At 42.7% G+C, this 13,869-nt stretch overlaps 1 protein-coding gene across 2 annotated transcripts in view; it reads left to right on the top strand.

Moving 5' to 3' along the window:
- Positions 1 to 9,519, top strand: part of ITPRIP (inositol 1,4,5-trisphosphate receptor interacting protein) — a 33,398-nt gene extending 23,879 nt beyond the window's left edge. For both annotated transcript variants that reach the window (XM_033919378.1, XM_033919379.1), the window contains exon 2: positions 6,742 to 9,519. In XM_033919378.1, the coding sequence (XP_033775269.1) occupies positions 6,755 to 8,374 (1,620 nt within the window). In that variant the 5' untranslated portion in view covers positions 6,742 to 6,754 and the 3' untranslated portion in view covers positions 8,375 to 9,519. The remainder of the gene's footprint in view (positions 1 to 6,741) is intronic.
- The last annotated feature ends 4,350 nt before the right edge of the window (positions 9,520 to 13,869 follow it).

The raw sequence follows: 13,869 nt of genomic DNA on the forward strand, positions 1-13,869 counted from the left end.
GACGGCAACTTCAGCATTTAGAACCTAGGACAATGCCAGACTTTACAGTCTAGGACCCAGAAATATCAAAGAAGAGACAAGTTAAATTAATCATGTATTTTTCATGGGTATAACTAATGGGCAGACTGGATGGACCGTTCAGGTCTTTATCTCTCATCATTTACTATGTTACTATGTTACCTGGCAGAAACCCAAAGAGTAGCAATATTATGATGTCATAATGCCTCATTCCACCAATGCCCAAGAGCCAGACTCAGCAGTGATGTCACAATGGCTTGATTAGATGGGACCTAGGAAAATATCAGGTGGACTTTACAGTCTATGACCCAGAAATATCAAAGAAGAGACAAGTTAAATTAATCATGTATTTTTCATGGGTATAACTAATGGGCAGACTGGAAGGACCATTCAGGTCTTTATCTGCCGTCATTTACTATGTTACCTGGCAGAAACTCAAAGAGTAGCAACATTCCAGAGCTTAGATTGTGATGTCATAATGCCTCATTCTACCAATGCTCAAGCGCCAGCCTCAGCAGTGATGTCACAATGGCTTGATTAGATGGCAACTTCAGCATTTGGAACCTAGGACAATACCAGGTGGACTTTATAGTCTATGACCCAGAAATATCAAAGAAGAGACAAGTTAAATTAATCATGTATTTTCAATGGGTATAACTCATGGGCAGACTGGATGGACCATTTGGGTCTTTATCTGCCGTCATTTACTTTACTATGTTACTTAACTCTGCTTACCTTGCTAGGGCTCTTCATACTCTCCTTCCTTAGGATTCTCAGCATTTATTTCATGGTTTCTTTCTGCCTGTTTTTCTCCTTCTGTCCTAACAATTTTACCTTCCTCCCCCCCCCCTTTTTTACAAAACCGCATGAGATGGGTTTTAGCGCCAGCTGGTGTGCTAAATGATTTGCGCTGCTCCGACGGTCATAGAATTCCTTTGACATTGGGGCAGCGCAGAGCATTCAGCGTGCTGGCACTAAAAAGCTCTTTTGTGGTTTTGTAAAAGGGGGTGGGGTGGGGTTAATGGAAAGTTATGGAAAGTTCAGTAAAGAATTTACAGAGGCCCAGTTAGAGACGTGTTAGCAAGATAAGAGCCCCAACCCACGATTTTGCTATTTAAAAAGAGCTGATTTATATTTTGGCATTACAACATAGTGGGACAAGCACAAGTGTTAAGATTTGCACAGCATGTTGTTACGCCTCATTCCCTGATGAAGTATTGAAACGGGCTCACGTCTCGGAAGAGGTGGCGCAGCAAATCAAACCAGTTAAATTTCTCTTAATAAGCATGAAATAAAGAAAGGACAAAATGTAAATAAAACATCATGGTTAAAAAAGAATGGGATCAAAGGATTGTAGCCTGATCAAGTTATATTGCCCGGTTGGCAGTCTGAAGATCCCTTAAATCTGCTGTATTGTCTTTTAAGTTGGTTTCAAGGCTATATGTTATTACAAGACTTTGAGTAGCCATCAATCAGTTACTGTGGATGACTTGTTAATTAATTGTTGGGCATGCCTTACTTCAGCTTGTCTAGATTAATATTTAAATCACTTGTAACTTAGGCCTCTCAAAAAACATAATGCAGTAGCACAGCAGATGAAAAACCTTCATGGTTTATCCAGTCTGTCCATCAAGTCATTCATGCTTTGTATTGCTCCATGGTGCGGCAGCATCTCAAATATTGTGTGTAATTCTGGTTGTCACATTTTTAAAAAAAATAAATCTTTAATTAATTTTTAAATGTTAACAGTGCAATACACAGGTTTAAGAACAAATAACAAGTCAAGAAAAGCACATTCAACTTACAGATATTCAAAATCAATCCTTGTATCCCACCCACCCACCCTTTGATTAATCACTATGGGGCTCATAATCAAAAGAGAAAAACGTCCAAAAATCGGTCTAAGTCGGCACTTGGACGAACATTTCTCAAAAACGTCCAAGCGCCAATAATAAAACTGGGTTTTGGACGTATTTCTAAACGACCTAGGCCTTCATAGTGCCGCTCAACGTCCAAAGCTAAACGGGGCGTGTCGGGAGGCGTGTTTAGGGCGGGAGTTGGGCGGGATATGGGCTGGCTTAGACCTAGTCGTACAGCATGTATAACCGAAAGTTATACACCCGACGATCGATGGAACTTGGACGTTGTGACTTAGACCATCTAAAACATGGTCTAAGTCACAAAAACCCACCTAAACTCACCAGATAAGAACTGAAAACACATAACACAGACCCCACACACACTTCCCCAGTGATCACCAACCGCCCCCCACCCCTATAAAAATTTTATTCACAACTTTATATTTCAGCCTCCAGACCTTCATCACCTGGCCGCCTGGCATAGGAAAGCCTAGTCGTCCAGCACAGAGGCAGCTTAAGTCATCTTGGGGGTGGGCTAGAGACCCATAGAGAGGAGGACCCATGCCCATAAGCCCCTGTAATCACTGCATTGATTTTGAAACACGTGCACTCCCATATATACCCCCAAAACCCTTTTTTACTGGCATATAAGTGGCTCCTGAAGCCATAAGGGCTATTGGGGTGGTAGATAGGTGGGTCTAGGGGATTATGGAGGTGGTTTGGGGGGCTCACCATAACCTGTAAGGGAGCTGTAGTGAGGGGAAGCCATGGCACCCTTTTTGTGACGTTCACAGCAGTGCCCTGTAAGGTACCCCACTATATAGGTGCCATATCTGGGTGTTCAGTCCATCACTTTGCAGACCCCTCCCATGTCCAACAGGGCTTGTTCTAGGCATTTTGGACTTGGACAGAAATGTGGTATAAAGATGGACGATTTAGTGGCTTGGACGATCAGATCAGCAGAACATATAATTAGACGATTTTCAAAAGTCAAAACAAGTTGGACATATCTTTCGAAAATGTGTCTTAGGCTCTTTTTAACTTTGGACGACCTGTGAGATGGACGTAAATGGACTTAGACGTCCCTTTTGATTATGCCCCTCCACGTATATACTCTTTCAATAATCTACATTTATTTAAAATAATACAATAACACAATCCCACCCCCATCCCTCCTTCCCACCCTGGATGTGCAAGGAAATGGCACAGAATTAAAGACAATAAACAACTACAGAGAAGTAATACAAGATGTCAACGAGCCTCAAAACCAGTTTAAATACGTTACTATGCCCCAACATTCCAGCATTCATTTTTTCATACCTAGAGCATAGGTTCGCCCACCAAAAAGAAAAGTTCAGGCAATCATAATTTTTCCAATTACGGGTTATCATCTGCATGGCTATCCCGGTCATAATTAGGAAAAGACGGCATTTATATCGGTCCATGAGGGACTTAATATGTAATAATGTTCCACATATAATCTTAAAAAAGTATATAGCAGAATTAGAAAAGGTGCAGAGAAGAGTGACAAAAAATGGTGAGGAAAGGCTAAAGTAGTGGCTCAGGGAATACAAAATACTGAGTGGAGTGGGATGGGTACTAGGACTAGGGGACCTGCAATGAAGCTACTAAGTAGATTTAAAACAAACCAGAGAGAATATTTCTTCGCTCAACATGCAATTAAACTCTGGAATTTGTTGCCAGAGAATGTGTTGAAAGCAGTTAGCTTAGCAGGGCTTATACAATGTTTGGATTACTTCCTGAAATAAGTCTATAAGCGATTATTAAGATGGCCTTGGGGAAATCCACTGCTTATTCCTAGGATAATCAGCATAAAATCTATTTTAATCTTTGGGATCTTGCCAGGTACTTGTGACCTTCAGTCTGTCCCAGGAAGGCAGCGCTTATATTCGTAAACATCGGTTGGCAATTTGCCATTATGTTAACCACATATAGATAGTTACATAGGATGCAGGCTTGGAGTGGAAGTGTGGCCTAGTGGTTAGAGCAGCTGCCTCAACCCCCCCCCCCTGAGGTTCTGAGTTTGATTCCCACTGTAGCTCCTTGTGACTCTGGGCAGGCCACTTAACTCAATTGACCCAGGTACAAAATCTAAAATATGTAAACCGCTTTGCTTGTGTTACGACCCAGAAAAAGCAGTCTCTACCCAATTGTAACTATTTTATAACCAAAAGTATTGCTAGTAGTTAATTTGCTAATCTCAACATTAAGATGTTTTCACCTTCCTCTTGAGTTGCACAGCACCTTTACTCAGAGAATCTTTACTCAGAGGATCTACTGTACAATACGCTGTCTTGATCTTTATCTGTCTTTTGCCATTTGTGAAACACAGCCTGTAGAGATCTGTCTGGCATTGGCCTTAGTTCCCTAATTTAGAAAAGGTACAAAGAAGGACAACCAAAATGATCAAAAGGATGGAACTCCTCTCGTGGATGGAAAGACTAAAGAGGTTGGGGTTCTTCAGCTTAAAGATTATGGTAGAAATCAGAAATAAAGTGAAGTTGAAACAGAAAATACATTTTAGCAAAAAGACATACTTACTAAAATGTACCTTATAACCCCCATTGATAGGAATAAGGTGGTCAACATGGGAATATCACTACTGTTCTGCTATCAACAGCTTAAATGCTGGGGAACATATTTATTCATTCAGTTTATCTATATCAGGGGTGCCCAATAGGTCGATCGCGATCGAGCGGTAGCTCGCCAAAGCAAAGTGAGTCGATCATCCAGGACTCACTTTGCATTGGCGATCTATCGGGCCGATCAGTCTTCCTCTCCCCGACGTCAATTCTGCCGTCGGAGAGGAAGTTCGGGCCAGCCATTCGCTGCCTGGCTGGGCGGAACTTCCTCTCCGACGGCAGAATTGATGTCGGGGAGAGGAAGACTGATCGGCCCGAAGCAGGGAGAGCATGGGGCGGCGTCGGCATCGGCTTTGGGGCCTGTTATCCATTGGTGGCGCTTGGATCCTGTTCCCCGATGGCAGCGGCAGTGGCAGTGGCTTGGGGAAGGGCAGGGAGAAAGAAAGAAAGGGGGCAGGCAGGGAAGCAGAAGGAAAGATGAGAAACAGAAAAAAAAAGAAAGGGGGCATGAAGAGAGAAAGAAAGAAAGGTCAGGGAGAGAGGAAGAAAAAGTTGGGGGAGGGAATGAGGTGTGGAGGAGAGGAAGCATACAGGCTGAAAGAAAGATTGGATGCACAGTCAGAAGAGGAAAGTGAAACCAGAGACTCATGAAATCACCAGACAAGGTAGGAAAAATGATTTTATTTTAAATTTAGTGATCAAAATGTGTCTGAATTTATATCTGCTGTCTATATTTTACAATATGGTCCCCTTTTACTAAACCGCAATAGTGATTTTTAGCGCAGGGAGCCTATGAGCGTCGAGAGCAGCGCTGGACATTCAGTGCAGCTCCCTGCACTAAAAACTGCTATTGTGGTTTAGTAAAAAGGGAGGGGGGGTATTTGTCTATTTTTGTATGGTTGTTACTGAGGTGACAGCGCATAGAGTCATCTGCTTTGACCTCTTTGAAAAAAACCCCGGAATAGGAAAGATAATTAACAATTCTATGCGTACAGTGTGCATTGTGTTTTTTTTAAATTTTATTGTTGGTAGATCATTTTGACTTGGTCATTTTAAAAGTAGCTCGCGAGTCAAAAAAGTGTGGGCACCCCTGATCTATATCGTTCTCTCAAGGGAGCTCAGAATGGGTTACATGAATTTATTCAGGTACTCAAGGATTTTTCTCTGTCTATCTTGGCAGGCTCACAATCTATCTAATGTCCCTGGGGCAATGGGGGGATTAAGTGACTTGCCCAGGGTCACAAGGAGCAGCGTGGGTTTGAACCCACAACCTCAGAGTGCTGAGGCTGTAGCTTTAACCACTGTGATACTCTAGAAATCAAAATGTAGTAAAAATGAGCCAAGTATAGGACAATCAAGCCATTGTGACATCACTGCTGAGGTTGGCTCTTAGGCATGGGTGGAATGAGGCATTATGACATCACAATACCAGCTCTGGTTATCAGAGACTGAAACTTGTCACGCTATTTACTTATTCAATTTCTATACCATTCTCCCAGGGAAGCTCAAAACGGTTTACATTAATTTATTTAAATACGCAAGCATTTTCCCCTGTCCGACCTGGTGGGCTCACAATCTATCTAATGTACCTGGGGCAATGGGGGTATTAAGTGACTTGCCCAGGGTCACAAGGAGCAGCATGGGTTTGAACCCAGAATCTCAGGGTACTGAGGCTGTAGCTTTAACCACTGCACCACTCTAGAAATCAAAATGTAGTAAAAGTGAGCCAAGTAAAGGACAGTCAAGCCATTGTGACATCACTGATGAGGTTGGTTCTCAGGCGTTATGATGTCACAGTACCAGCTCTGGTTATTAGAAGCTGAAACTTTACACACCATTTATTTATTTAGTTTTCTATACTGTTCTTCCAGGGGAGTTCAGAATGGTTTACACAGATTTATTCAGGTACTCAAGCATTTTCCCCTGTCTGTCCTGGTGGGTTCATAATCTATCAGATGTACCTGGGGCAATGGGGGGATTAAGTGACTTGCCAAGGGTTTGAACCCACAACCTCAGGGTGCTGAGATTGTAGCTTTAACCAGTTTTCCACACACTCTTTTAATTTACATATTTTGGTTCATTATAGACAACTTACAGATTTTCATTTTGCTCATGATATGAAAGGATATTAAGGTTATTGTAGAAATCCTTAGGCCCTGACTATGTGCTCAAACTTTACTACGTTTACTGCCATTTGATCATATGTGATGTCATATTTCTGTGTCTTAAAAACTAATCATGTCCTGGTTTTTCTTTTGAAGGAAGAAAATCACGATGCAAGCTGGGTTCCTTAGAGTGTGTCTAGTGGTGGTCGCAGCCATCGTCAACCATCCACTTCTCTTTCCAAGGGAAAACACAACCCTTCAGGAGAGCGACAAGGAGATCATTCAGAAGCTAAAAAAGCATGAAGAAAACCTTAAAATTGAGCAGCTGCGGTTGGAACAGGAGATCGCAAGGCGAGATGCTGAAATAAATATGATTCTAGAAGGAAAAGAGGAGAATAAGCTGCCTTGGGACTTCTGGAGCACCATATCTATGGTCATTTTCTTACTGATTGAAATCTGGAGACAAGATTTTCAAGATGGCCATTTGCAGGAGCCCAACAATGAGGAAGATGACATGAGCCTGTGGGGAAACATTTTCCAAGCGGTATCCCTTCCAAATAAGACAGCTTTGGCTACCTTCTATGAGAGAGTTATCAGAAGCACAACTAACGATGCCGCCAGGACCCGGGAGTTTGTGGAAGGTTTCGCCGATGACTTATTGGAGGCCTTAAGAAGTGTGTGTAATCGGGACGCGGATATGGAAGTGGAAGACAGTGTAGGCGTTGGAAGCATGTATGAAAATTGGAGAGTGAATAAACCATTGGTTTGTGATCTCCTTGTGCCTTTTACTCCTCCAGAACCCTATCGTTTCCAATCTGAAATATGGGGCTCTGCAAACTCCAGCCCCGAAGATAAACAAGGCTATGGGAAGATCAAGGTGTGCCGACCTGGTGAGGAAGCTACAGGGTGCATCTGCGACAAGACAAAATTAGGAGAAGATATGCTATGCCTTCTCCACAGCAAAAATAATGAGACAAAGTTGAACAGTGAAATGGAAGTTTTGCTGTGCTCCAAGAACACTCAGAATCTGGACACGGATCAGGTAATGAAATGGTTTCAGATTGCAGTAACCAAAGCTTGGAATAAAATTTCACACAAGTATGAATTTGATGTAACATTTAGTCACCTGGATGCACCAGGAGCCCTGAAAATAAAATTCCGCTCCGGGAAGTTCATAACCTTAAACTTAACGCCGGTGGTACAGTATGAAGATTCAGATGCCTATTTCATATCCCACTTCCCCAACAGTGGACTTCCAAACGACTTCTCTTCCGGTACCTACTGGTTGCTTTCTTTTGCGGTCTACGAGAGAAGGTTTCTTACGGAAATGGCTAAAAGGCTTCCCGAGAATTCCTGTCACCTCAGTTGCCTTCAGATCTTGACGTTCCTACATCAGAAGCAGTCTGCTCTAACGGGCCAAAGTGGTTTAACCAACTACCACCTGAAGACGGCGCTGCTGCATTTGCTGCTTGCACGGCCCGCACTGGACTGGAGCTTTGAAAAGCTGGATGCGCGGTTGAGAGAGATCCTGAAATACCTGGAGAAAAGTTTGCATGAAAAGAAGCTGTATCACTTCATGATCGGCAACGGCAGCCTCCCAGCAAGCATTTGTCTTCCAGAAACCTTCCTCGTGGCCGAGCCTCTGAACCTTTTCAGACAGTTCGTGCTACACAGGAGCATTTATAAGAAGACCATGGACAGTTTTTATGAAATGTTGAAGAATGCATCTGTCTTGATAAATGAGTACACATTACATAACCGCTTTGAACCATATGGTATAGCGGTATAGACATTACCACCAAAGCGTAAGCATCACTCTTGATATCCAGTATATCCCATAGGATGCATCAGACATTCCTGACTCTACTTAATTGCATTGGAATGAACTTGACAACAGACTCTACCTGCATTCAGTGAATGCCAAGAGAGAACGGGAAATCTGTTTCCCCTTAAAATTTCCGTCTTAAAATGTACACGTCGGATCACTGAAGAGCTGCAGCGTCCTGGGGCTACTTCACCAGCGGCTCCGTTGCTTTTATGTGGAAGTGACTAGGTTTGTCCGTATTTCCACAGGCGTCTGCAGTGGTTTTTAATGGTGAGCAGAGTGGCATATTGGAAGGGCATCTTACCGCCCTGGTAAATTTCCCCCCCTTCCTTGGTCTTTTAGAGGAACTATTAAAATGGCTTTTTAAAGATCTTTGAAATGACTAGTAAAAATGCGTACATCTTGTGCACAATAGGGGACATTTTATAACAGGGAGTGTTAATAGTATTTTATACAGGGAATGTGGGCAACCAGAACCAGCCCCAACTTCACATAAATTTACATGCCCAAATTTGCACTTTGCTCCCAAAAAGTGTAACAGTGCGTGTGTGTCCTCTAGTCTGTACCTAAACCTGCTTATCTTATAGAGATCTCTGCTTCTACTGTATGTAAACTGCTTCTCTGGGAATACCTCCACACAGCGGGCCACATTCAGTAAACGGCGCCCAAATTGCGCTAAGCGAGTATTCAAAGTATACAAAGTGCTCTTTACAGAATACTAGCTTGGTGCACTTCATGACCCCCAAATCTGGGTGTGAGCGCATACACCTGCCATAATGCAGGTATTCTATATATATTGCACCTCATTTGTGGTCTTGCCCCTGACCCGCCCACGCTCCTCCCATGGTCACACCCCATTTGAGTTGCATACCATGAAATATAGGCACGCATGTTATAGAATAAGGCATAGGGCAGATCCGTGCGGAGCTCCTAATTCCAGCCAATTAAGTGCTTGTAAACAGTATTAATTGATTGGGTGCACTTAATTAGTTTACATGGGGATCTGGAATCCATGTCCAAATTTGGGCGACTGATACAGAATCTAGAGGAGACTTACTGCCTAGGTTTTGGGTGGTGTATTAATTTTTAAAATAAATACAGATATCATCTTTTTGCGCACCTGTTTTTTTTAAGATGTGTATACCGTGATATATTTTTACGAGTTCTTTTCCTTGTATAACTCATGCTTTACTGCACATGAGGAAAAGACCTTGGGCCCCTTTTACAAAGCCGCGGTAGAGATTCCCAAGCGGAAAATGCAACACAGCCCATTCATTTCCTATGGGCTGCATCACATTTACTGCGCTGGGACTCGCTACTGCGGTTTTGTAAAAGGGGCCCTTTGTAAAACTAACCCCCAGATTGTATTACAGGACAGTTCTTACATTCTGCATCCATCTTATGAGTTCTATGTGGAATACAATGTAAGAGCCTAAACGTACCTAGGAACCGCAGACACAATTAAAACTCCAGTAAGAAATATTTAAGAACATAAGAATAGACTTACTGGGTCAGCCCAATGGTCCATCAAGCCTAGTAGCCCGTTCTCAGGGTGGCCAATCCAGGTCACTAGTACCTGGCCAAAACCCAAGGAGTAGCAACATTCCAGCATCTCAAAGAATAGCAAGATTCCAGAACCCCAATGAGAGCAACATTCCAGAGCTGAGATTGTGATGTCATAATGCCTCATTCCACAGTGCCTCAGAGCCAACCTCATCAGTGATGTTACCGTGGCTTAATTGTCCTATACTTGGCTCACATAAGAACATAAGAATAGACTTACTGGGTCAGACCAATGGGCCATCAAGCCCAGTAGCCCATTCTCACGGTGGTCAATCCAGGTCACTAGTACCTGGCCAAAACCCAAGGAGTAGCAACATTCCAGCATCTCAAAGAATAGCCAGATTCCGGAACCCCAATGAGAGCAACATTCCAGAGCTGAGATTGTGATGTCATAATGCCTCATTCCACAGTGCCTCAGAGCCAACCTCATCAGTGATGTTACAGTGGCTTAATTGTCCTATACTTGGCTCACGTAAGAACATAAGAATAGACTTACTGGGTCAGCCCAATGGTCAATCAAGCCCAGTAGCCTGTTTTCATAGTGGCCAATCCAGGTCACTAGTACCTGGCCAAAACCCAAAGAGTAGCAGCAACATTCCATTATCTCAGAGTAAGTAAGATTCCAGAACCCCAAAGAGTAGCAACATCCCATGCTTTTAATCCAGGGTAAGCCATCTGGGTGCAGTTACCCTGTCTTGAAAAGTGTTGAGGTGAATTCTACTCAAGCAAACCTGGCAGGACAGGATTCCCTCCGAGCCTCTCCAGTATCTTCCGCAGTGGGTCTTCCTGCTATAAGGATCTTTCACTTACTGTAAACTTCTTCCACTGTGGAAAAGTGATGTGAGAGATAAGATTGTATTGTTTTCTATGAAGGGTTCTACTATTTGGAGATAAATCTCTTATATCTAGCTATGGCCTAGAGAGCAACCAGTAGAACAAGTGGGTCTGTAGCAATACAATGTAATTAATGCAGTCAAAATTAGCTAACAAGCACTTTTTGTCCCATATACTTTACCTCTGTTCTCTCTTTTTACTATAAATGTGGATTTATTAAAAAGAAATGTACACGGTTATTTGAAAGTGAAACTATTTTCTTTTTCAGACTTAGATGGGTAAATCTGTTTTTATTTTTTGGTTTTTTTTACATGAAATTTTATTAATTTTCAAAGAAACAAATGACAAATCCAAATTACAGAAGTAGAACTCCACATGTCCTTGAAAGGTAATGAACAAACTAATATAGTTGTATCCACTAATCTATTTCACAGAATGCCACGATTAATCATCCAAAACTATATATGAAAGGAAAGGAGGAGGAAAACAAAAGAAGTAAAGAAATGTAAGCAGAAGGAAGATCAATTCAGAGGCTGAGAGAAATAGTGCAGAATAAATATATGTCACTGAAAGAAATTAGTCTATCAGACTGCAGAAGGAATAGAAGTACATTTGCAAGATAAATCTCAACCGGTTTCCAAATCGGAGATCTTTTAGGCATACACATTGTGGTAGGCAAGAATACCTCGTATCCTCTATAATAAAACCCTTACCCGCGCATGCGCACTTACGATTCTGTGATCCCTGCTGCTGTGATTTGTGACTGCCGAATCCATTTGTGGTGCATGGGGCAGCTTGCGGCATATGCGCTGACTTGGGGCGTGGATTGAGCGGCGGTTTGTCTCTACAAAAGGCAGGAGGGTGTTATGCGGGTGCTGCGAGGTGTCCCTTGCTGGTTAGAAGTGGAGGGGGAGAGGGAAATGAGGCTGCTTTGGGGTGAGGAGTGTGCGGGGGGGCAGACAGCAATCATGCTTTGCTCTGGGAGGGGAGGAACAGAAGGGGGCCACGGAAAGACAGGCAGGCATGGTGCAACAGAGAAATACAGAAAGGCAGGGGGCCAGGTTAAACGAAGGGAGAAGGGCTGCTGCTGGACAGGGGGAGCAGGGATGGGGTGTTGCTGGACAGGTATTGATGGACTGGGGGAGCAGGAAAGAGGTGCTGCTGGACAGGGGGGAGGTAAAAGGAAGGTAGAAGGGTTACTACTAGACAATGGGAGCAGGCAAGGGGTGGTGGTGGACAGCCGAGGAAAGAGAGAGAAAGAAAGAAAGGCAGACACATACATCTATTCTAGCATCCGTTAATGTAACGGGCTTAAAGACTAGTTTATGATATTGTAAAACTAAGTGCCACCAAAATCGGACGTTCAGGAAGTCAAAACGATTTTCAATTGGACATAATCAACTTTAAAGCAATAGCAGTGAGAATATTGAACAGTTTGTGCTGAGGAGATAAAGGATAGGTATGTTTGAATGTAGATTTTTTCACTCTTTTGGGATCTGGCCAGGTCCTTGTGATCTGGATTGGGCACGGTTGAAAACAGAATGCAGGGTGTGTGATGTATCTTTAATCTGTTTCAGTACGGCAACTCGTGTGTTCTATACTGTGCTGTATTGGCATCGATAAGGTTCCAAATAGTATTCTCTTAATGGAATGAATTTTTTTTTTAAAAAACCCAAAACAACCCTTAGCATTTATTGACACCCGCTCCCTGCAGCAGGCCAAAATATTATCCCGTTACTGTTGGCCCTGGAAACACTGTATACGGGATATTTTCCAAAACCATTGATATATAAGCAGATTTACAGATTTGTTAGACATTTCTTTTGCATTTTGTGAATATATTGTCAGTGCTAAATGTCTCTGGTGTGTTAAAACACATGTCCAAGCTTTGGACTGAGAATCTCTATCCAATCTCCTTTTCCTCTCTGTGATTTAGCTGTAAAGCTTCATTGCCAGAACTCAGCAGGGAGTTAGTCTGATAGGGCAGTACTTCTCAACACCAGCCCTTGAGGCACACTTAGTCCCATCAGGTTTTTAGGATATCCACAATGAATATGCATGAGACAGATTTGCATGCACTACTTCCTTCTTTTGTAGATCCATCTCATGCAGATTCATTGTGGATATTCTGAAAACCTGATGGGACTAGGTATGCCTCAAGGACTGGGTTGAGAAGTACTTTGGAGGATATAAAGTGGCTGCCTGAAAGCCAGCTGAAGGTGGTGCATTGACTGCCCACCGCCATCGTTAAACCTGGATATAAAAGGCTGGGCCATTTCCAGTGATCGGCATTGATTATCCGGGTTTTTCAATGCCAGCCAGTGCTTAAGGCAATATCTTAGCGCTAACGGGGCATTTTTAGCAAACCTAACCAGTTTATTGATGCTGCAAATGCCCAGTTAGCTGCAAAGACACGAGTTAACTGGTCAGCGGCCATTCCCAGCCAGTTAACTCATACTGAATGTCAGCCAGAGGATCTTTAAGACTATATTCCTATTGTTTTTTTGTTTGGGAGATGCCTCCTAATCAGAGTTGCTCATTCCTTCACATTTTGGACATTAGATATATAATTGAGGCTGATTTTAAGAAAAATAAGCACCCACTGAGGAGTAGAGAGGGGAAGAATACAAGGCTCTAAGTGGCTGAACAATGACATTATCGATTTAATTGACACATTCTCCAAATTAGAAGAGGAACGGCAATAGTCATCACCAAACCACAAGATCAAACTCTTTAAGTAGTGGATCTGACTTGTGTAAGAGCACAAATGTCTTTCTATGTCAAAGATTAATCAGGGCTGAAGCCTGTAAAACATTTGAGCCGCTGCAAAGAACCTCAGTACCGGAGGACTACATGCAGCAGTTGTAAGGAGTTGTCAGGCGTAACCCCCCCCCAAAAAAAAAAAAAAAAAAAGTGTGTTTACCATAGTACAGCAATTATGGCTTCAGGAGCATTCCCAAATTATGACTAACCACTGTATGTGAGAGAGAAAAAAAAAATCTGTTTTTCATTTCAAGTAGCATGTCAAAAAAACATCTGTACATTGGAGGCTCTGCAGTCAA

Source organism: Geotrypetes seraphini, chromosome 13 (genome assembly GCF_902459505.1).
Source record: "Geotrypetes seraphini chromosome 13, aGeoSer1.1, whole genome shotgun sequence".
Classification (NCBI taxonomy): Eukaryota; Metazoa; Chordata; class Amphibia; order Gymnophiona; family Dermophiidae; genus Geotrypetes; species Geotrypetes seraphini.